This window comes from Coregonus lavaretus (genome assembly GCF_964263955.1).
Source record: "Coregonus lavaretus genome assembly, chromosome: 24".
NCBI lineage: Eukaryota > Metazoa > Chordata > Actinopteri > Salmoniformes > Salmonidae > Coregonus > Coregonus lavaretus.
This window is the reverse complement of record NC_140011.1, coordinates 14,895,749-14,919,077: the sequence shown is the minus strand read 5'-3', so window position 1 is coordinate 14,919,077 and position 23,329 is coordinate 14,895,749. Positions and strand designations below refer to the sequence as shown.

At 46.4% G+C, this 23,329-nt stretch overlaps 1 protein-coding gene across 1 annotated transcript in view; it reads left to right on the top strand.

Moving 5' to 3' along the window:
* Positions 1-1,203: 1,203 nt before the first annotated feature.
* LOC311100256 (synaptic vesicle glycoprotein 2C-like) overlaps positions 1,204-23,329 on the top strand; it is a gene marked incomplete at both ends in the record, with an annotated part of 52,953 nt that continues 30,827 nt past the window's right edge. The window contains one exon of the mRNA XM_084141099.1: positions 1,204-1,822. Coding sequence (XP_083997225.1) covers positions 1,204-1,822 — 619 coding nt within the window. The remainder of the gene's footprint in view (positions 1,823-23,329) is intronic.

Genomic DNA, 23,329 nt, shown 5'->3' with positions numbered 1-23,329 from the left:
ACACACACACATACACACTTGAACACTCATCATATGCTGCTGCTACTCTGTTCTTTATTTTACTCTTATTATTATCTATCCTGATGCCTAGTTACTTTACCCTGCCTTTATGTACATATCTACCTCAAATACGTTGTACAGTACCTCTGCACATTGATCTGGTACTTGTACTCCATGTATATAGTTTCATTCTTGTGTATTTTATTCCTCTTGTGTTACTATTTTTTTGTGTGTGTTATTTTGTAAAACTCTGCATCGTTGGGAAGGGCTCAAAAAAAAGTCTACACCCGTTGTATTCGGCGCATGTGACATATACAATGTGATTAGATGTTTGATTTGATGGTAAGGCAGGATGGAACACACATGCTCAGACAGAATATACAGACTCTAGACCAGTCTAGAGACGGAACACAGAATCTAGATGGAACGTATAGGACTAGATGGATCAGACCTAACCAGAACTCATAGACCCCCAAACAGATCACATGGGTGTCTCAGACCCATTCCAGTCACAGAGTGGATGGAATGGATCCACTTTTATTTATCCACTTCTCTCTGTCCCTTGTTTCCGCCTTTTACATTCATTTCCTTCCATTGATGTCACAGACAGATCCCCTGATAATGTTGAGGAAGAGTTATAGCTAGTACACTGAAGGCCTCAAGGCTTCCTCACTAACTCTACAGGCACAAACAGTCCACTCTGCAGAGAACCTGACTTTAGGGACTGACACTGAAATGGGACATTAACCTGAACACTGCTGGACCAGAATAAGGTGTCAAGTTAAAACAGAGCTATATGGGTTCACTGTTAACCACGTTTATGAAATTAAGCTAATTTCTTTGTGCCTTTCTCTCTCTCCACAGACAGATGAGCTGTGACCAGACCTAAAGACAGCGTGGATGGTGATCTCTCCTACTGGAACTCAGCTGTCTTCACCTCTCAACCTTGTGACTGCTCCCATCCCACTGCCATAGAGATCTGCTCTCCCTCACACCAGCAGTAGCAGCTAGCGATCCTAGCCAACACTAGCATAATTTGAACCATCTCCCAACTTACTGTGATTTGCTGCAATTGAATTGCCCTGCAGTTCTTAGGTCAGCTTTTTGGCGGTTCTTTTTGCCAATGAGCGTTGGTTCCCAACTGACCTAGCTGGTTAGATAAAGGACAAATAAAGACAGGTAGATAGAATCAGAGTCAGCAAGATGGATGAGTCGTACAACAACAGGACGTCACTGGTGAAGGGCGCCAAGGACATCGCCAAGGAGGCCAAACGCCACGCCGCTAAGAAGTTCAGCAAGGTCGTCAACCGCGCTTCGGACGAGTACTCCTCCCAACACAACTACAGCCAGTTCCAGAACGAGGATGAAGACGATGATGACGGACGCTCCGCCTACACGCAGCCCGACGGCAATGACCACTTCCCCGGTGGTCGCACCGCCAACGATGAAGACGGGGAAGACTACGCCAGTGATGCCACGGAGGGTCACGATGATGAAGATGAGATCTATGAGGGGGAGTATCAGGGGGTGCCTGCTGACAGGAAGCCTAGGGATGGGCATGATTCTCTGGGTCAACTTGTCTCAGACAGCCTGAGGGACCGTAAGGACCTGGAGCAGGAGAGGCAGGCGGACGAGGAGGAGCTGGCCCAGCAGTATGAGCTGATCATGCAGGAGTGTGGCCACGGCAGGTTCCAGTGGCAGCTGTTCTTTGTGCTGGGCATGGCGCTGATGTCTGATGGGGTGGAGGTGTTCGTGGTGGGGTTCGTCCTGCCCAGCGCTGAGATGGACATGTGTGTCCCCAACTCTGGAGCAGGGTGGCTAGGTAAGGTATGTGTGTGTGTGTGTGTGTGTGTGTGTTGGTAGAAACTAGTGATGGGGGAAAATATCGATACAGTTACATATCGGGATATTATTTTTGATGATATATTGTATCATATCGGTTTGACAATAGTGCAATATTATTTTTGCGCTAGTTGGGTATACAGTTGAAGTCGGAAGTTTACATACACTTAGGTTGGAGTCATTAAAACTCGTTTTTCAACCACTCCACAAAGTTCTTGTTAACAAACTATAGTTTTGGCAAGTCAGTTAGGACATCTACCTTGTGCATGACATAAAGTAATTAATTCCAAAAATTGTTTACAGACAGATTATTTCACTTATAATTCACTGTATCACAATTCCAGTGGGTCAGAAGTTTACATACACTAAGTTGACTGTGCCTTTAAACAGCTTGGAAAATTCCAGAAAATGATGTCATGGCTTTAGAAGCTTCTGATAGGCTAATTGACATAATTTGAGTCAATTGGAGGTGTACCTGTGGATGTATTTCAAGGCCTACCTTCAAACTCAGTGCCTCTTCGCTTGACATCATGGGAAAATCAAAAGAAATCAGCCAAGACCTCAGAAAAAATTGTAGTCTGGTTCATCCTTGGGAGCAATTTCCAAATGCCTGGAGGTACCACGTTCATCTGTACAAACAATAGTACGCAAGTATAAACACCATGGGACAACGCAGCTGTCATACCACTCAGGAAGGAGATGCGTTCTGTCTCCTAGAGATGAACGTACTTTGGTGTGAAAAGTGCAAATCAATCCCAGAACAACAGCAAAGGACCTTGTGAAGATGCTGGAGGTAACAGGTACAAAAGTATCCATATCCACAGTAAAACGAGTCTTATATCGACATAACCTGAAAGGCCGCTCAGCAAGGAAGAAGCCACTGCTCCAAAACCACCATAAAAAAGCCAGACTACAGTTTGCAACTGCACATGGGGACAAAGATCGTATTTTTGGGAGAAATGTCCTCTGGTCTGATGAAACAAAAATAGAACTGTTTGGCCATAATGCCCATCGTTATGTTTGGAGGAAAAAGGGGGTACTTGCAAGCCGAAGACCACCATCCCAACCGTGAAGCACGGGGGTGGCAGCATCATGCTGTGGGGGTGCTTTGCTGCAGGAGGGACTGGTGCACTTCACAAAATAGATTGCATCATGAGGAAGGAAAATTATCTCAAGACATCAGTCAGGAAGTTAAAGCTTGGTCGCAAATGGGTGTATGTAAACTTCCGACTTCAACTGTAAGTGTTCAGACCCTTTACTCATTACTTTGTTGAGGCACCTTTGGCAGCGATTACAGCCTCGAGTCTTCTTGGGTATGATACTACAAGCTTGGCACACCTGTATTTGGGGAGTTTCTCCCATTCTTCTCTGCAGATCCTCTCAAGCTCTGTCAGGTTGAATGGGGAGCGTCGCTGCACAGCTATTTACTGGTCTCTCCAGAGATGATCGATCGGGTTCAAGTCCGGGCTCTGGCTGGGCCACTCAAGGACATTCAGAGGCTTGTCCCAAAGCCACTCCTGCGTTGTCTTGGCTGTGTGGTTAGGGTCATTGTCCAGTTTGAAGGTTAACCTTTGCCCCAGTCTGAGGTCCTGAGCGCTCTGGAGCAGGTTTTCATCAAGGATCTCTCTGTACATTCATCTTTCCCTCGATCCTGACTAGTCTCTCAGTCTCTTCCACTGAAAAACATCCCCATAGCATGTTGCTGCCACCACCATGCTTCACCGTAGGGATGGTGCCAGGTTTCCTCCAGATGTGATGCTTGGCATTCAGGTCAAAGAGTTCAATCTTGGTTTCTATAGACCATATAATCTTATTTCTCATGGTCTGAGAGTCCTTTAGGTGCCTTTTGGCAAACTCCAAGCGGGCTGTCATGTGCCTTTTACTGAGGAATGGCTTCTGTCTGGCCACTCTACCAGAAAGGCCTGATTGGTGGAGTGCTGCAGAGATGGATGTCCTTCTGGAAGGTTCTCCCATCACCACAGAGGAACTCTGGAGCTCTGTCAGAGTGACCATCCAGTTCTTGGTCACCTGCCTGACCAAGGCCCTTCTCCCCCTTCTCCCCCGATTGCTCAGTTTGGCTGGGCGGCCTGCTCTAGGAAGAGTCTTGGTGGTTCCAAACTGTTTCCATTTAAGAATGATGGAGGCCACTGTGTTCTTGGGGACCTTCAATGCTGCAGAAATTTTTTGGTACCCTTCCCCAGATCTGTGCCTCAACACAATCCTGTCTCAGAGCTCTACGGACAATTCCTTCGACGTCATGGCTTGGTTTTTGCTCTGACATGCACTGTCAACTGTGGGACTTTATATAGACAGGTGTGTGCCTTTCCAAATAATGTCCAATCAATTGAATTTACCACAGGTAGACTCCAATCAAGTTGTAGAAACATCTCAAGGATGATCAATGGAAACAGGATGCACCTGAGCTCTATTTCGAGTCTCATAGCAAAGGATCTGAATACATTTGCAAAAATGTCAAAAACCTGTTTTTGCTTTGTCATTATGGGATATTGTGTGTAGATTTATGATTTAAATTTTAGAATAAGGCTGTAACGTAACAAAATATGGAAAAGGTCAAGGGGTCTGAATACTTTCCGAATGCACTGTATAGCGAGCAACATGTTTGGAACATCGAATCGCAATTAAAACACAGTATCGAATCAAAATACATATAGAATCGTGAGAATCGCAATACATATCATCTCGGCCTAAGTATCATGATAATATCGTATCGTGAGGTCCCTGGCAATTCCCATCCCTAGTAGAAACGGGCAGTGAGGACATTGGATGCCATTTACAACTGTGTTCTCATTGCGTTAAAGCATGTTGGGTTGTCATGCCACCAGGTATTTGTATACCTGAGTAGGAGGTGTTTTCTCTCCCACCGCACTAGGGAGCAGTGTGTGTGTTGTTAGAGTCTACAGAAAAATGAATTCCAAGGCCACACAAACCCAGATGCAGTTAACATGTCATCATCATTATCATCATCTGAGGTAATGGTGACTCACCCTAAAGAAACAGAGATACCACCCACTGCGCACACCAATTCATCACCAAGTAATTTCAACGAGGATAATTGGGTAATATTTGTTTGAAATTACAACCTATATTCACACACCAGGGCGTTTCAGAGGGCAGGTGCTCAATATGAAAAAAGGGCACCTTTTTTTTTTTGCATAGGCCTATTTATTTTTGCAACAACACACTCACTCATCATCACAAATTGTATCAAGCTTGTTACAGTGCCTCCTAAAGACATGATTGACATCGGGAAAAGAGGGTGGTCATTGATGTTGATGATTGATGTAAATCTGCTAGTTAGCTAGCTCGATTTCTTTTACTGATTGTAATTTACCTCACTATCTTTCTGCCTCTCTCTGCTATGCCTACCAGCCAACCAGACCAAATGTTGATGATGATGTAGGCTAAATCAAGTGTTATCAAGTGTTAATCAAATGTTATGCTGCCGTGGCAGTACTGTTGATATTTAAATTAGATAGCTATCTACACACACTCGACCGGTGACCGCATCGCTCAAGCCATGCATGTTTGGATACCAGGCGTGTGCAATCTCTGTACAGGGCAGAATGGAAAAAAAGGCACAACCGTATATGGCAGATCAACAGGCTACCGAACGGACAGGGTGGGGGGTGGCGAACTTGATGACAACTTGTGGGCAGTGGTTTCCAAACATCGATGGCAAAAAATGTATACAGAAAATGTACTTTTTGGGGGAAATTATACCACCACCCAAAAGGGCAATTTGGAGACTGGAAGGGCAAAGGGGCATGTGCTCTGCACAGGTAGAGCCCTATCTGTGCACTTGCCTGTCACCCACTCAAAAAGACAGCCAAAAGTTAGTTACATTTCCAATGTGTTATCACTATGCCTTCGACCATCTAAAAGCACAACCAAATTCCAATGGAAAAACAATGTCTGATTTTTGGTTTAGTTGTCACCCAAATGTCTATCACTGTGCTTTCAACCATTTAAAAGCACAGCAACGTAGAAATGGGAATACAATGTCAGATACTTGTTTATTTAAACAACAGATTAATGTGTTATCCCTGTGCTTCATCTAATAGCAGAACCAAATGACCTGGATTGCAGTTGAAATTACATTAAAAGTACATGGTGCAAGTGATCAATGCCATTCGAGATTCTGCACAGATTATTTCAGCAATTGTGAAGATCAATTAATCAATCAATCAATCAATCAAATGTATTTATAAAGCCCTTTTTACATCAGCAGATGTCACAAAGTGCTTATACATAAACCCAGCCTAAAACACCAAACAGCAAGCAATGCAGATGTAGAAGCATGGTGGCTATGGAAAACTCTCTACAAAGGCAAGAACCTAGGAAGAAACCTAGAGAGGAACCAGGCTCTGAGGGGTGGCCAGTCCTCTTCTGGCTGTGCTGGGTGGAGATTATACGAGTACATGGCCATTAAGGCCAGATCGTTCTTCAAGATGTTCAAATGTTTGTGACCAGCAGGGTCAAATAATAATCACAGTGGTTGTAGAGGGTGCAACAGGTCAGCACCTCAGGAGTAAATGTCAGTTGGCTTTTCATAGCCGAGAATTCAGAGGTCGAGACAGCAGGTGTGGTAGAGAGGGAGGGAGAGAGAGAGAGAGAGAGCGTGAGAGAGAGGGAGAGGGAGAGGGAGAGAGAGGGTCAAAAACAGCAGGTCCAGGACAAGTTAGCATGTTCGGTGAACAAGTCAGGGTTCCATAGCCACAGGCAGAACAGTTGAAACTGGAGCAGCAGCACGACAAGGTAGCACATCCGGTGAACTGGTCAGGGTTCCATAGCTATAGGCAAAACAGCAGAAACTGGATCAGCAGCACGCTCTCCACAGACCTGCGATGACCTCTGCATGCTATCTTGAACATGCACACTTTATATGATTACATAAGAAGACATTTATAGTTACAGGATCAAGGCGGAACAACATGGTTGTGGACGGAATTGCAGAATCTCCACATGAGACCTGGACAGAGTCTGAGGACAAATTGAGGGAAATGGAAGATGGACCACAGGAAGATTGAAGGGGAGCGTGCCCACAGGACTGGAAAAACAACCACCTGCCCAGGTGACAGGCCCAGGCCGATAGTGGTCAAGTTCCTGAGGTTCAAGTAAAAGGTAGCTGTTCTGGAAAGAGCCAAGAACTTGGGAGGAACGTACATCTTCCTCAACGAGGTCTATCCTGAAGCTGTGTGCCAGAAGAGGGAAGATCTTATCCCAGCCATGAAAGCTGCCAGAGCGCGGGGGGACATTGCTTACATCCGCTATGACAGGCTCATTATCCACTCTCCCTCCCAAAAGCCTGGGCGGGATGAGAGAGCCAAGCCTATTGGTTCATAGCTTCAACCCCACAGCACACACACACACTTACACACACCAACTGATTAATGGACTGCTGAATGTATATTTTTTTCTCTTCCTTTGTTTGCTCTTTTCCATATTATGTCTATCTCTGATAAGCTACCCAGGAAAGGGCTGAAAATAGCTCATATTAATATATGTAGCCTTAGAAATAAGGTTAATGATATCAATAACTTGCTAATATCAGATAACATTCATACATTAGCCATTTCTGAGACTCACTTACAGTATATAGTTCATTTGATGATACAGCAGGAGCAATACAACGATATAACATCTCTGTAGCTCAATTGGTAGAGCATGGCGCTTGTAACGCCAGGGTAGTGGGTTCGATCCCCGGGACCACCCATACGTAAAAATGTATGCACACATGACTGTAAGTCGCTTTGGATAAAAGCGTCTGCTAAATGGCACATTATTATATTATTATAGAAGAGACAGGAATGCTTATGGTGGAGGTGTTGCTGTATACAGTGGGGAAAAAAAGTATTTCGTCAGCCACCAATTGTGCAAGTTCTCCCACTTAAAAAGATGAGAGAGGCCTGTAATTTTCATCATAGGTACACGTCAACAATGACAGACAAATTGAGATTTTTTTCCCCAGAAAATCACATTGTAGGATTTTTAATGAATTTATTTGAAAATTATGGTGGAAAATAAGTATTTGGTCACCTACAAACAAGCAAGATTTCTGGCTCTCACAGAGCTGTAACTTCTTCTTTAAGAGGCTCCTCTGTCCTCCACTCGTTACCTGTATTAATGGCACCTGTTTGAACTTGTTATCAGTATAAAAGACACCTGTCCACAACCTCAAACAGTCACACTCCAAACTCCACTATGGCCAAGACCAAAGAGCTGTCAAAGGACACCAGAAACAAAATTGTAGACCTGCACCAGGCTGGGAAGACTGCATCTGCAATAGGTAAGAAGCTTGGTTTGAAGAAATCAACTGTGGGAGCAATTATTAGGAAATGGAAGACATACAAGACCACTGATAATCTCCCTCGATCTGGGGCTCCACGCAAGATCTCACCACGTGGGGTCAAAATGATCACAAGAACGGTGAGCAAAAATCCCAGAACCACACGGGGGGACCTAGTGAATGACCTGCAGAGAGCTGGGACCAAAGTAACAAAGCCTACCATCAGTAACACACTACGCCGCCAGGGACTCAAATCCTGCAGTGCCAGACGTGTCCCCCTGCTTAAGCCAGTACATGTCCAGGCCCGTCTGAAGTTTGCTAGAGTGCATTTGGATGATCCAGAAGAGGATTGGGAGAATGTCATATGGTCAGATGAAACCAAAATAGAACTTTTTGGTAAAAACTCAACTCGTCGTGTTTGGAGGACAAAGAATGCTGAGTTGCATCCAAAGAAAACCATACCTACTGTGAAGCATGGGGGTGGAAACATCATGCTTTGGGGCTGTTTTTCTGCAAAGGGACCAGGACGACTGATCCGTGTAAAGGAAAGAATGAATGGGGCCATGTATCGTGAGATTTTGAGTGAAAACCTCCTTCCATCAGCAAGGGCATTGAAGATGAAACGTGGCTGGGTCTTTCAGCATGACAATGATCCCAAACACACCGCCCGGGCAACGAAGGAGTGGCTTCGTAAGAAGCATTTCAAGGTCCTGGAGTGGCCTAGCCAGTCTCCAGATCTCAACCCCATAGAAAGTCTTTGGAGGGAGTTGAAAGTCCGTGTTGCCCAGCGACAGCCCCAAAACATCACTGCTCTAGAGAAGATCTGCATGGAGGAATGGGCCAAAATACCAGCAACAGTGTGTGAAAACCTTGTGAAGACTTACAGAAAACGTTTGACCTGTGTCATTGCCAACAAAGGGTATATAACAAAGTATTGAGAAACTTTTGTTATTGACCAAATACTTATTTTCCACCATAATTTGCAAATAAATTCATAAAAAATCCTATAATGTGATTTTCTGGATTTTTTTTTCTCATTTTGTCTGTCATAGTTGACGTGTACCTATGATGAAAATTACACAATTGGTGGCTGACTAAATACTTTTTTCCCCACTGTATATTCAGAGCCATATCCCTGTAATGCTTAGAGAAGATCTTATGTCAAGTGTTATTGAAGTGTTGTGGTTGCATGTTCACTTGGCACATATAAAACGTTTTATTTTGGGGTGTTGCTATAAGCCACTAAGTGCTAACAGTCAGTATCTAAATAATATGTGTGAAATGCTTGATAGTGTATGTACACTACCGGTCAAAAGTTTTAGAACACCTACTCATTCAAGGATTTCTCTTTTCTACATTGTAGAATAATAGTGAAGACATCAAAACTATGAAATAACACATAAGGAATCATGTAGTAACCAAAAAAGTGTTAAACAAATCAAAATATATTTTATATTTGAGATTCTTCAAAGTAGCCACCCTTGTGCTTGATGACAGCTTTGGACACTCTTGGCATTCTCTCAACCAGCTACACCTGGAATGCTTTTCCAACAGTCTTGATGGAGTTTCCAACAGTCTTGATGGAGGTCGGGTGATTGTGGAGGCCAGGTCATCTGATACAGCACTCCATCACTCTCCTTCTTGGTCAAATAGCCCTTACACAGCCTGGTGGTGTGTTGGGTCATTGTCCTGTTGAAAAACAAATGATTGTCCCACTAAGCCCAAACCAGATGGGATGGCGTATCGCTGCAGAATGCAGCCATGCTGGTTAAGTGTGCCTTGAAATCTAAATAAATCACAGACAGTGTCACCAGCAAAGCACCCCCACACCATCACACCTCCTCCTCCGTGCTTCACGGTGGGAACTACACACGCGGAGATCATCCGTTCACCTACATTGCGTCTCACAAAGACACAGCGGTTGGAACCAGAAATCTCAAATTTGGACTCCGGACCAAAGGACACATTTCCACCGGTCTAATGTCCATTGCTTGTGTTTCTTGGCCCAAGCAAGTCTCTTCTTATTATTGGTGTCCTTTAGTAGTGGTTTCTTTGCAGCAATTCGACCATGAAGGCTTGATTCACGCAGTCTCCTCTGAACAGTTGATGTTGAGATGTGTCTGTTACTTGAACTATGTGAAGCACTTATTTGGGGTGCAATTTCTGAGGCCATGTGATGGATGATTTCGAAAGAGTCAGGCGCAGGAGGGTAAATCACAAAATAACAGGATTTATTCCGGAACACAGAGTTACACAGTAATGTGTCAAAACACTCCAGTGTGCAAAACAGGCACACTGGAAGCAACAAGGCACACAGGGAAATATCCCGGCGATACAAAATACTAGGAGCTCCACCGAGCTTCACTAACCTCACAATAAACAATCACACACAAAGACAAGGGGGCAGAGGGAACACAAATACAGGTAATGATGAGGGGATATGAACCAGGTGTGTGTAATAAACAAGACAAAACAAATGGAATGATGAGATGCGGAGCGGAGCGGCAGTGGCTAGAAGGCCTGTGACGACGAACGCCGAAGCCTGCCCGAACAAGGAGAGAAGGCAGCTTCGGAGGAAGTCATGACAGGCTGGTAACTCTAATGAACTTCTCCTCTGCAGCAGAGGTAACTCTGGGTCTTCCTTTCCTGTGGTGGTCCTCATGAGAGCCAGTTCATCATAGCGCTTTATGGTTTTTGCGACTGCACTCGAAGAAACTTGCAAAGGTCTTCACATTTTCCGTATTGACTGACCTTCATGTCTTAAAGTAAAGATGGACTGTCATTTCTCTTTGCTTATTTGAGCTGTTCTTGCCATAATATGGACTTGGTCTTTCACCAAATAGGGCTATATTCTGTATACCCTCCCCCGCTACCTTGTCACAGCACAACTGATTGGCTCAAACACATTAAAAAGGAAAGAAATTCCACAAATTAACTTTTAACAAGGTACACCTGTTAATTGAAATGCATTCCAGGTGACTACCTCATGAATCTGGTTGAGAGAATGCCTATAGTATGCAAAGCTGTCATCAAGGCAAAGGGTGGCCTTATATTTTGAGTTGTTTAACACTTTTTTGGTTACTACAAGATTCCATATGTGTTATTTCATAGTTTTGATGTCTTCACTATTATTCTACAATGTAAAAAATAGTAAAAATAAAGAAAAACCCTGGAATGAGTAGGTGTGTCCAAACTTTTGACCGGTACTGTACGTAAACAGAGAGGTCTACTTTGACTGGTTTTCATCAACCTGTCCGCTCAAGAGGAAGCTTCTCACTGTAAACAGTACCTGCAATCTGGTTCAGGTTATTAATCAACCTACGAGAGTGTTTACAAACACTACAGGAACAAGATCATCCACATGTATTGATCACATTTGTGACTCGTTTCAGGAAACTAGGCGTATGTCGTTTGTCACTACTTCACAGGGGTGCCATTTGAACATAAGCTTTTATTTTTATCAAAATGCTCCACTTTCTGGAGGACTGAGTTGGAATCAGTGGAATTAGAGTAGGATAGCTAAGGAGATGGAGAAAATTCTGGCGTATGATTGCAAATATGCAGACGGAGTCGAAAAGAGAACACACAGAAGGCTCTGGATTACATCTTCAAACTAAGGGCAACTATGGCATCCGTGACAGAGAGGGAGAAGCGTCCATCCATGTATACGGGTAAGAGAGTCTAGCTAGCTACATTTTCAGATATTACACATTTCTAATTTTGTCAGAAAGTTGTTTTCATTTCAAGTTAAAGTGTACTGTTAGCTAGCTAGCTAACGTTAGCTGGCTGGCTAGCTAGCTAACATTACGTGTTTGATCTGTGTAGTAATATTATTCGTATCGCAGAGCCATTCACATTGCTAATTATACCCTAATGTTAGCTAGCTAACATTGAACCTGGCTGGTTAGGTACCTGCAGATTCATGCAGGGTAGTAACATTATGAGTTGGGATTATGGTTCATTGTTTAGCTAGCTAGCTACATGTCTAAACAAAAGACACCACTATGCAAGTAACTATTTCAATAGAATGTTTATGATGTCACTGCGAAAACTGTCAATAGACGTAGCTGGTAAATTCGCTGACGAATTTAGGAATGCTCAACACCCATTGAATATGGCCTGTGTCAGTAAAAAAATGTTGGCAAAAAATGTGTAATTAAATTGTTGCCAGCAGCACAATTGCAGTCACCAACGCTTTGGATAACATAAAAACAGCCTAACCAGCTCTGCTAGGGCGAGTAAAATGGTCAGAATGAGCTGTCATTTGTGTCTGAAAGTAGCTCACAAGCTATCCAACATTAGCCAGTTAGCTTGACTGCTGTTGTTAGGTCAGAACGCTCAGATCAACCCTACTTTTCGGCCAGAGCGTCCAGTGTGCGCTCCAAGAACAAAACGCTCTGAATTTACGAATGGCCAATCTGACAACGCTCTGAGTTTACAAACACCCAGAGCACACTCTAGCACTCCAGATTAAGTTTACGAACACACCCGTAGTATAAACCATGCTTTAGTCTTGAAATCTTTGGTTGTTTAGTACATAGCCTCAGATGTGAATCCTTAAAGAGATGGGTGGGGCTAAAGCTTAAAAGGTTGTGAATGATGCTGAATGGATGTAGACAAAGAAGAGCTCTCCAGTAGGTACCAAAACATTCAAGGGCCATTTTCTCAAAAGTGAGGTTACAAGTTTATCAACTTTCAAAGCAGAATTACTTTCCCATTGTTCCTCAACTGTATTGTGTGATATATCATTTTTCTAGCTCTGAGTCTCTACTTTTATCCAATGTAAAAAGCACAATTTCAAATGTTGCTACATAAGACCGAATCGAGCTGGTCGGTCACATTTTTACTAATACTGTAAAACTTTGTTCTAAAGCTACAGTGGGGAAAACAAGTATTTAGTCAGCCACCAATTGTGCAAGTTCTCCCACTTAAAAAGATGAGAGAGGCCTGTAATTTTCATCATAGGTACACGGCAACTATGACAGACAAAATGAGGAAAAAAAATCCAGAAAATCACATTGTAGGATTTTTAATGAATTTATTTGCAAATTATGGTGGAAAATAAGTATTTGGTCAATAACAAAAGTTTCTCAATACTTTGTTATATACCCTTTGTTGGCAATGACTGTCACGGTTTCTGCCGAGGCTGCTCCTTCTCCTTGTTCGGGCAGGCTTGGGCGGTCGTCGTCCCCGGAGTACTAGCTGCCACCGTTCGTTGTTTCTGTGTTTGTTTGGTTTGGTCTGTTTTAGTACACCTGTTTCTCATTTTGTCTTGATTATGTGTCCTTTAAGTTCTCGTTGTTTCTGTCTTGTGGTTGTGTGTAGTTGTTCATTGTCAGCAGGTGTTTCCATTTCAAGTTTATGCTCTATTTCTGTAGAGAGTCCGCACTATTGTGCGTGTTTGGTTTATTACGCTGAGTGCGTTATTTTTCTTGTGCCTCCGGCTCTGTTTGTAGCTGTTCATTCTGTGGACTTTATTAAAGTATTTTTGGACTACTTCTGCATCCTGCATCTGATTTCCACACCACCCCTACGCCAGCTCTGACAGAACTACACACCACTCATGGAATCAGCAGGAGCAGCAGCAGCGACCGAGTCATGGGAGGAGCGCGTCCGCGGACAGGATGACAGGATAGCCCAGATCACCAACGCTCTTCAGGGAGTAATGAATACCCTGCATCGCCTGGAGACCAGTTGGGCACCCACGCCTCCTCCCACATTACCACCAGCACCGGTCAGTCCCTTTGTCCACGCTCCGGAACCCAGTGGGATTCGGCTCTCGCTCCCGAGGGCGTATGATGGTACCGCTGCCGGGTGTCAAGGTTTCCTCCTACAAGTTGAACTCTACCTCGCTACCGTACACCCGGTGCCCTCGGGACACGAGAGCGTTTCCGCCCTCATCTCCTGTCTCACCGGCAAGGCGTTGGAGTGGGCCAACGCCGAATGGAGGAGAATAGACCCCGCGACGATCACCTATGCGGAGTTCTCCCGTCGCTTCAGGGCTGTATTCAACCATCCACCTGAGGGGAAGGCGGCGGGAGAACGTCTATTCTACCTCCGACAGGGGAAGAGGAGCGCCCAGGAGTTTGCACTGGAGTTCCGGACTCTAGCGGCAGACGCAGGGGGGAATGAGCAGGCCCTCATAGACCACTTCCGCTGCAGCCTACGGGAGGACGTCCGTCGTGAGTTGGCCTGCAGGGACACCACCCTCACGTTTGACCAGTTGGTGGATATGGCCATTCGCCTAGACACCCTGCTGGCCACCCTTGGACGTCCTGAGTGGGGGTCGTCCATTCCACCCTCCAGCACCTCCGAGCCTAGTCCTATGGAGCTCGGGGGTGCTGGCGCTAGAGAGGAGAGGAGAAGGAGCCCCAGGGGGACCAACCCCTGTACCAACTGTGGCCGTGGAGGACACACTGCGGCCAGGTGCTGGGGGGGGTCTCCTAGGGGACGAGACGGCAGGCCACGCACTGGGGAGTCCTTCCAGGTGAGTAGGCGCCCCACTTACCCAGAGCTCTCTGTTGTGCACCTAACCATACCTGTTTGCTTCCCACAGGTTGCACCTCGTTCCCAGCATAAGGCGCTAGTAGATTCAGGCGCAGCTGGGAATTTTATAGATCGGAGATTTTGTGCAGAGTTAGGGATTCCCCTCATTCCTGTCAACAATCCTTTCCCTGTACATGCTCTAGATAGCCGTCCGTTGGGATCGGGGTTGATTAGGGAGGTCACAGCTCCACTTAGGATGGTGACGCAGGAGGGTCATGAGGAGACTATACAGCTATATCTTATTGACTCTCCTGCGTATCCGGTGGTGCTGGGGCTTCCCTGGTTGATTACCCATAATCCCTCTATTTCGTGGCAACAGAGGGCTCTTAAGGAGTGGTCTGCCCAGTGTGTAGGGCGATGTCTGGGCGTTTCCGTAGGGGCGACCTCGGTGGAGAGTCCAAACCAAGTGCCCGCATTGCACATTCCCCCCGAGTATGAGGATTTAGCACTTGTGTTTAGTAAGGCGAAGGCGACGCAATTGCCACCACATAGACAGGGGGATTGTGCGATAGACCTCCAGGTAGGAGCTGCGCTTCCGCGGACCCATGTGTATCCTTTGTCTCAAGAGGAGAAGAGAGCTATGGAGACTTACATAGCCGAGTCTCTGAGACAGGGATACATACGGCCCTCCACTTCCCCTGCGTCCTCGAGTTTCTTTTTTGTGAAGAAAAAGGATGGAGGTTTGCGCCCGTGTATTGATTACCGCAGTCTCAATCAGATTACTGTGAAATACAGTTATCCACTCCCTCTGATTGCGACTATGACGGAGTCTTTACACAGGGCGCGGTTCTTCACAAAATTGGACCTCAGGAGCGCATACAACTTGGTGCGTATTAGGGAGGGAGACGAATGGAAGACAGCATTTAGTACCACCTCGGGTCATTACGAGCATCTCGTCATGCCATACGGGTTAATGAATGCTCCTTCAGTCTTCCAGTCCTTCGTAGATGAGATCTTCCGGGATATGCAGGGGCAAGGAGTGGTCGTGTACATTGACGACATTCTGTTGTATTCTTCTACCCGAGCCGAGCATGTAGCCCTGGTGCGCCGAGTGTTGAGGAGATTGTTGGAGCATGACCTATATGTCAAGGCAGAGAAATTTCTGTTTTTCCAGGAGTCTGTCTCCTTTTTGGGTTAACAGTTGTCTGCGTCAGGGGTAAAGATGGAGGTTGACCGTGTGTCGGCCGTGCGTAATTGGCAAACTCCAACCACTGTTAAAGAGGTGCAGTGGTTCTTGGGCTTTGCGAATTACTACAGGAGGTTTATCCGGGGTTTTGGACAGGTGGCAGCTCCCATAACGTCTCTTCTAAAGGGAGGTCCGGTGCGCTTGCAGTGGTCTGCTAAGGCTGATAGGGCTTTTGGGAGACTGAAGGACCTGTTTACCTCGGCGCCGGTGCTGGCGCATCCGGATCCCGCGCTACCATTCCAGGTCGAGGTAGATGCGTCTGAAGCCGGTATAGGGGCCGTGCTCTCGCAACGGTCTGGCACGCCACCGAAACTCCGCCCCTGTGCTTTTTACTCTAAAAAGCTCAGTCCGGCGGAGCGAAATTATGATGTGGGGGACAGGGAGTTGCTAGCCGTGGTCCAGGCCCTAAAGGTGTGGAGGCATTGGCTTGAGGGGGCTCAACACCCTTTCCTCATTTTGACTGACCACCGAAACCTGGAGTACATCCGGGCAGCTAGGAGACTGAACCCTCGCCAGGCTAGGTGGAACATGTTTCTGGCCCGGTTCGTTTTTAAGATCACGTACATCCCTGGGTCCCAGAACGGTAAGGCAGATGCCCTGTCCCGGCGGTATGACACGGAGGAGAGGTCCGTTGAGCCCACGCCCATACTCCCGCCGTCTTGCCTGGTGGCACCGGTGGTGTGGGAGGTCGATTCCGAAATCGAGCGGGCGTTGCGTACCGATCCTAGCCCTCCACAGTGTCCTGTGGGTCGGACGTACGTTCCGCTCGAGGTTTGGGATCGACTTATATATTGGGCTCACACGTCACCCTCCTCTGGACATCCAGGGATTGGCCGGACGGTGCACTGCCTTAGCACTAAGTACTGGTGGCCAACGTTAGCCAGGGATGTGAGGGTTTATGTTTCCTCCTGCTCGGTGTGTGCCCAGTGTAAGGCACCCAGACACCTGCCCCGGGGTAAGCTACAACCCCTGCCCGTTCCACAACGACCCTGGTCTCACCTCTCAGTGGATTTCGTTACTGACCTTCCCCCCTCCCAGGGAAATACCACCATCCTGGTCGTTGTGGATCGGTTCTCGAAGGCCTGTCGTCTCCTTCCCATGCCGGGTCTCCCCACTGCCCTACAGACCGCTGAGGCACTATTTACTCACGTCTTCCGGCATTACGGGGTACCCGAGGATATAGTGTCTGATCGAGGCCCCCAGTTTACCTCTCGAGTCTGGAGAGCGTTCATGGAGCGCTTGGGGGTCTCGGTGAGCCTTACCTCAGGGTACCACCCGGAGAGCAATGGGCAGGTTGAACGGGTAAACCAGGATGTGGGTAGGTTTCTGAGGTCGTATTGCCAGGGCCGGCCGGAGGAGTGGGCGAGGTATGTTCCCTGGGCCGAGATGGCCCAGAACTCCCTTCGCCACTCCTCCACCAGACTCACTCCTTTCCAATGTGTACTAGGGTACCAGCCGGCTCTGGCACCTTGGCATCAGAGCCAGATCGAGGCTCCTGCGGTGGATGAGTGGGTGCGGCGCTCGGAGGAGACATGGAACGCTGCTCACGTACATCTGCAGCGGGCCATCCGTCGACACAAGGCGAGCGCCGATCTCCACCGCAGTGAGGGACCGGTGTACGCACCGGGAGATCGAGTCTGGCTCTCGACCAGAAACCTGCCCCTCCGCCTGCCCTGCCGGAAGCTGGGTCGGCGGTTTGTGGGGCCTTTTAAAGTCCTGAGGAGGTTGAACGAGGTGTGTTACAGATTACAACTTCCTATTGATTATAAGAATATTAACCCCTCGTTCCATGTGTCTCTCCTCAGGCCGGTGGTAGCTGGTCCACTCCAGGACTGTGAGATAGCAGAGACTCCTCCGCCCCCGCTGGACATCGAGGGGGCTCCGGCGTACACAGTTCGGTCCATCCTGGATTCGAGACGCCGGATGGGGGGTCTCCAATATCTCGTGGAGTGGGAGGGGTACGGTCCGGAGGAGCGGTGCTGGGTGCCGAGGAGAGATATCTTAGACCCGTCTCTTCTGACTGAGTTCCATCGTGGTCATCCCACGCGCCCTGCTCCGCGTCCTCCTGGCCGTCCCCGAGGCCGGGGTCGGCGCACGGCTGGAGCCGCGCGTCAAGGGGGGGGTACTGTCACGGTTTCTGCCGAGGCTGCTCCTTCTCCTTGTTCGGGCAGGCTTCGGCGGTCGTCGTCCCCGGAGTACTAGCTGCCACCGTTCGTTGTTTCTGTGTTCGTTTGGTTTGGTCTGTTTTGGTACACCTGTTTCTCATTTTGTCTTGATTATGTGTCCTTTAAGTTCTCGTTGTTTCTGTCTTGTGGTTGTGTGTAGTTGTTCATTGTCAGCAGGTGTTTCCATTTCAAGTTTATGCTCTATTTCTGTAGAGAGTCCGCACTATTGTGCGTGTTTGGTTTATTACGCTGAGTGCGTTATTTTTCTTGTGCCTCCGGCTCTGTTTGTAGCCGTTCATTCTGTGGACTTTATAAAAGTATTTTTGGACTACTTCTGCATCCTGCATCTGATTTCCACACCACCCCTACGCCAGCTCTGACAATAACACAGGTCAAACGTTTTCTGTAAGTCTTCACAAGGTTTTCACACACTGTTGCTGGTATTTTGGCCCATTCCTCCATGCAGATCTCCTCTAGAGCAGTGATGTTTTGGGGCTGTCGCTGGGCAACACGGACTTTCAACTCCCTCCAAAGACTTTCTATGGGGTTGAGATCTGGAGACTGGCTAGGCCACTCCAGGACCTTGAAATGCTTCTTACGAAGCCACTCCTTCGTTGCCCGGGCGGTGTGTTTGGGATCATTGTCATGCTGAAAGACCCAGCCACGTTTCATCTTCAATGCCCTTGCTGATGGAAGGAGGTTTTCACTCAAAATCTCACGATACATGGCTCCATTCATTCTTTCCTTTACACGGATCAGTCGTCCTGGTCCCTTTGCAGAAAAACAGCCCCAAAGCATGATGTTTCCACCCCCATGCTTCACAGTAGGTATGGTGTTCTTTGGATGCAACTCAGCATTCTTTGTCCTCCAAACACGACGAGTTGAGTTTTTACCAAAAAGTTATATTTTGGTTTCATCTGACCATATGACATTCTCCCAATCCTCCTCTGGATCATCCAAATGCACTCTAGCAAACTTCAGACGGGCCTGGACATGTACTGGCTTAAGCAGGGGGACATGTCTGGCACTGCAGGATTTGAGTCCCTGGCGGCGTAGTGTGTTACTGATGGTAGGCTTTGTTACTTTGGTCCCAGCTCTCTGCAGGTCATTCACTAGGTCCCCCCTGTGGTTCTGGGATTTTTGCTCACCGTTCTTGTGATCATTTTGACCCCACGGGGTGAGATCTTGCGTGGAGCCCCAGATTGAGGGAGATTATCAGTGGTCTTGTATGTCTTCCATTTCCTAATAATTGCTCCCACAGTTGATTTCTTCAAACCAAGCTGCTTACCTATTGCAGATTCAGTCTTCCCAGCCTGGTGCAGGTCTACAATTTTGTTTCTGGTGTCCTTTGACAGCTCTTTGGTCTTGGCCATAGTGGAGTTTGGAGTGTGACTGTTGAGGTTGTGGACAGGTGTCTTTAATACTGATAACAAGTTCAAACAGGTGCCATTAATACAGGTAACGAGTGGAGGACAGAGCAGTCTGTGAGAGCCAGAAATCTTGCTTGTTTGTAGGTGACCAAATACTTATTTTCCACCATAATTTGCAAATAAATTCATTAAAAATCCTACAATGTGATTTTCTGGATTTGTTTTTCTCAATTTGTCTGTCATAGTTGACGTGTACCTATGATGAAAATTATCTCATATTTTTAAGTGGGAGAACTTGCACAATTGGTGGCTGACTAAATACTTTTTTCCCCACTGTATATCCGTACCCATTGGATGCAGTGATCACAAAGAGTTCCAAAAGCTGGGCCTAAAATAGAATGTACAGTTGAAGTCGTGAGTTTACATACACCTTAGCCAAAGACATTTAAACTCAGTTCTTCACAATTCCTGACATTTAATCCTAGTAAAATTCCCTTTCTTAGGTCAGTTAGGATGACCACTTTATTTTAAGAATGGGAAATGTCAGAATAATAGTAGAGAGAATGATTTATTTCAGGTTTTATTTCTTTCATCACATTCCCAGTGGGTCAGAAGTTTACATACACTCAATTAGTATTTGGTAGCATTGCCTTTAAATTTTTTAATTTGGGTCACCACCATTGTGTCGTCAGCAAACTTAATGATGGTGTTGGAGTCGTGCTTGGCCACGCAGTTGTGGGTGAACAGGGACTAAGCACAAACCCCTGAGGGGCCCCCATGTTGAGGATCATCGTGGCAGACGTGTTGTTGCCTACCCTTACCACCTGGGGGCGGCCCGTCAGGAAGTCCAGGATCCAGTTGCAGAGGGAGGTGTTTAGTCCCAGGGTCCTTAGCTTAGTGATGAGCTTTCTGGGCACTATGGTGTTGAAAGCTGAGCTGTAGTCAATGAACAACATTCTCACATAGGTGTTCCTTTTGTCCAGGTGGGAAAGGGCAGTGTGGAGTGCGATTGAGATTGTGTCATCTGTGGATCTGTTGGGGCGGTATGCGAATTGGAGTGGGTCTAGGGTTTCTGGGATGATGGTGTTGATGTGAGCCATGACCTTTCAAAGCACTTCATGTCTACCGACGTGAGTGCTATGGGGCGGTAGTCATTTAGGCAGGTTTCCTTCGCTTTCTTGGGCACAGGGACTATGGTGATCTGCTTGAAACATGTAGGTATTACAGACTCGGTCAGGGAGAGGTTGAAAATATCAGTGAAGACACTTGCCAGTTGGTCCACACATGCTCTGAGTACACATCCTGGTAATCCATCTAGCCCCGCGCGCATGCTCTGAGTACACATCCTGGTAATTCGACTGGCCCCGTGACCTTGTGAATGTTGACTTGTTTAAAGGTCTTGCTCACATCGGAGAGCGTGATCACACAGTCGTCCGGAACAGCTGGTGCTCTCATGCATGCTTCAGTGTTGCTTGCTTCGAAGCGAGCGTAAAAGGCATTTAGCCCGTCTGGTAGGCTCGCGTCACTGGGCAGCTTGCGGATGGGTTTCCCTTTGTAGTCCATAATAGTTTGCAAGCCCTGCCACATACGACGAGCATCAGTGCCGGTGTAGTAGGATTCAAACTTAGTCCTGTATTGACGCATTGCCTGTTTGATGGTTCGTCTGAGGGCATAGCAGGATTTCTTATAAGCGTCCGGATTAGTGTCCCGCTCCTTGAAAGCGGCAGCTCTAGCCTTTTGCTCAGTGCGGATGTTGCCTGTAATCCATGGCTTCTGGTTGGGATATGTACGTACGGTCACTGTGGGGACGACATTGTTGATGCACTTATTGATGAAGCCGGTGACTGAGGTGGTATACTCCTCAATGCCATTGGATGAATCCCGGAACATATTCCAGCCTGTGCTAGCAAAACAGTCCTGTAGCGTGGCATCTGCGTCATCTGACCACTTCCGTATTGAGCGAGTCACTGGTATTTCCTGCTTTAGTTTTTGCTTGTAAGCAGGAATCAGAAGGATAGAATTATGGTCAGATTTGCCAAATGGAGGGCGTGGGAGAGCTTTGTACACGTCTCTGTGTGTGGAGTAAAGGTAGGTAGAAATGAGGTTAATTGGATTTAAGTTTGCCTGCATTAAGGTCCCCGGCCACTAGAAACGCCGCTTCTGGATGAGCATTTTCTTGTTTGCTTATGGCTTTATTCAGCTCGTTGAGTGTGGTCTTAGTGCCAGCGTTGGTTTGTGGTGATAAATAGACGGCTATGAAAAATATAGATGAAACCTCTCTTGGTAGATAGTGTGGTCCACAGCTTATCATGAGGTACTCTACCTCAGGCGAGCAATACCTTGAGACTACCTTAATATTAGACATCGCTCACCAGCTGTTATTGACAAATAGACACACACCTCCACCCCTCCTCTTACCGGACGTAGCTGTTCTATCCTGCCGATGCACGGAAAACCCAGCCAACTGTATATTATCCCTGTCGTCGTTCAGCCACGACTCTGTGAAACATAAGATATTACAGTTTTTAATGTCCCGTTGGTAGGATAGTCTCGAACGGAGCTCATCCAGTTTATTCTCCAGTGATTGCACGTTGGCCAATAGAATGGATGGTTGAGGCGGGTTAACCACATGCCGACAAATTCTCACAAGGTACCCTGATCTGCGCCCCGGTATCTCCTTCTTTTCTTCACGAATGACGGGGATTTAGGCCTTGTCCGGGAGTAACATTATATCCTTCGCGTCAGACTCATTAAAGAAAAATTATTCGTCCAGTTCGATGGAAGTAATCGCTGTTCTGATACCCAGAAGCTCTTTTCTCATAAGAGACGGTAGCATAAATGTTATGTACAAAATAAGTTACAAACAAAGCGAAAACACACAAAAAATAGCACAATTGGTTAGGAGCCCGTAAAACGGCAGCCATCACCATTCTTCTGGACAATAATCAAGATGAGATAAATCAAGTTTTAGACCTCAGCTGTATCTAATAATGAATGGTGTGGCTGTTGAACAAGTTGAGGAGACTAAATTACTTGGTGTTACCTTAGATTGCAAACTGTCATGGTCAAGACATATAGATTAAATGGTTGTAAAGATGGGGAGAAGTCTGTCTGTAATAAATAGATGCTGTGCTTTTTTGACACCACACTCCACAAAGCAAGTCCTGCAGGCTCTAGTTTTATCAAATCTTGATTATTGTCCAGTCATATGGTAAAGTGCTGCAAAGAAAGACCTAGTTAAGCTGCAGCTGGCCCAGAACAGAGTGGCACGTCTTGCTCTTCATTGTAATCAGAGGGCTAATATTAATACTATGCATGCCAGTCTCTCTTGGCTAAGAGTTGAGGAGAGACTGACTGCGTCACTTCTTGTTTTTATAAGAAACATTCATGTGTTGGAAATTCCAAATAGTTTGCATAGTCAACTTACACACAGCACTGACACACACACATTTACCCCACCAGACATGCCACCAGGGGTCTTTTCACAGTCCTCAGGTCCAGAACAAATTCAAGAAAACGTACAGTATTATACAGTGCCATGAGTGCATGGAACTCCCTTCCATCTTAAATAGTGCAAGTGAACAGTAAACCTTGTTCCAAAAACAAATAAAGCAACACCTCACGGCACAACGCCTCTCCCCCTTGTGACCTAGTTGTTGTGTGTATGTACTGACATATATGTGTAACTGATAGATGCACACACACACACTACATGTTAATGTTTTTAATTGTATGTAAATTGTAAAGTATTTTGTCTGTAATGTTGGACCCCGGTTAGACTAACTGTCGCCACTGGCGTCGGCTAGTGGGGATCCTAATAATAAAAAATGATAAAAAACTACAAATGTGGCCATGGATGTGTTACTCATTTTAAGTTTGTAAGATAGCCTTAACTTGAGGCTATTTGCTTCAT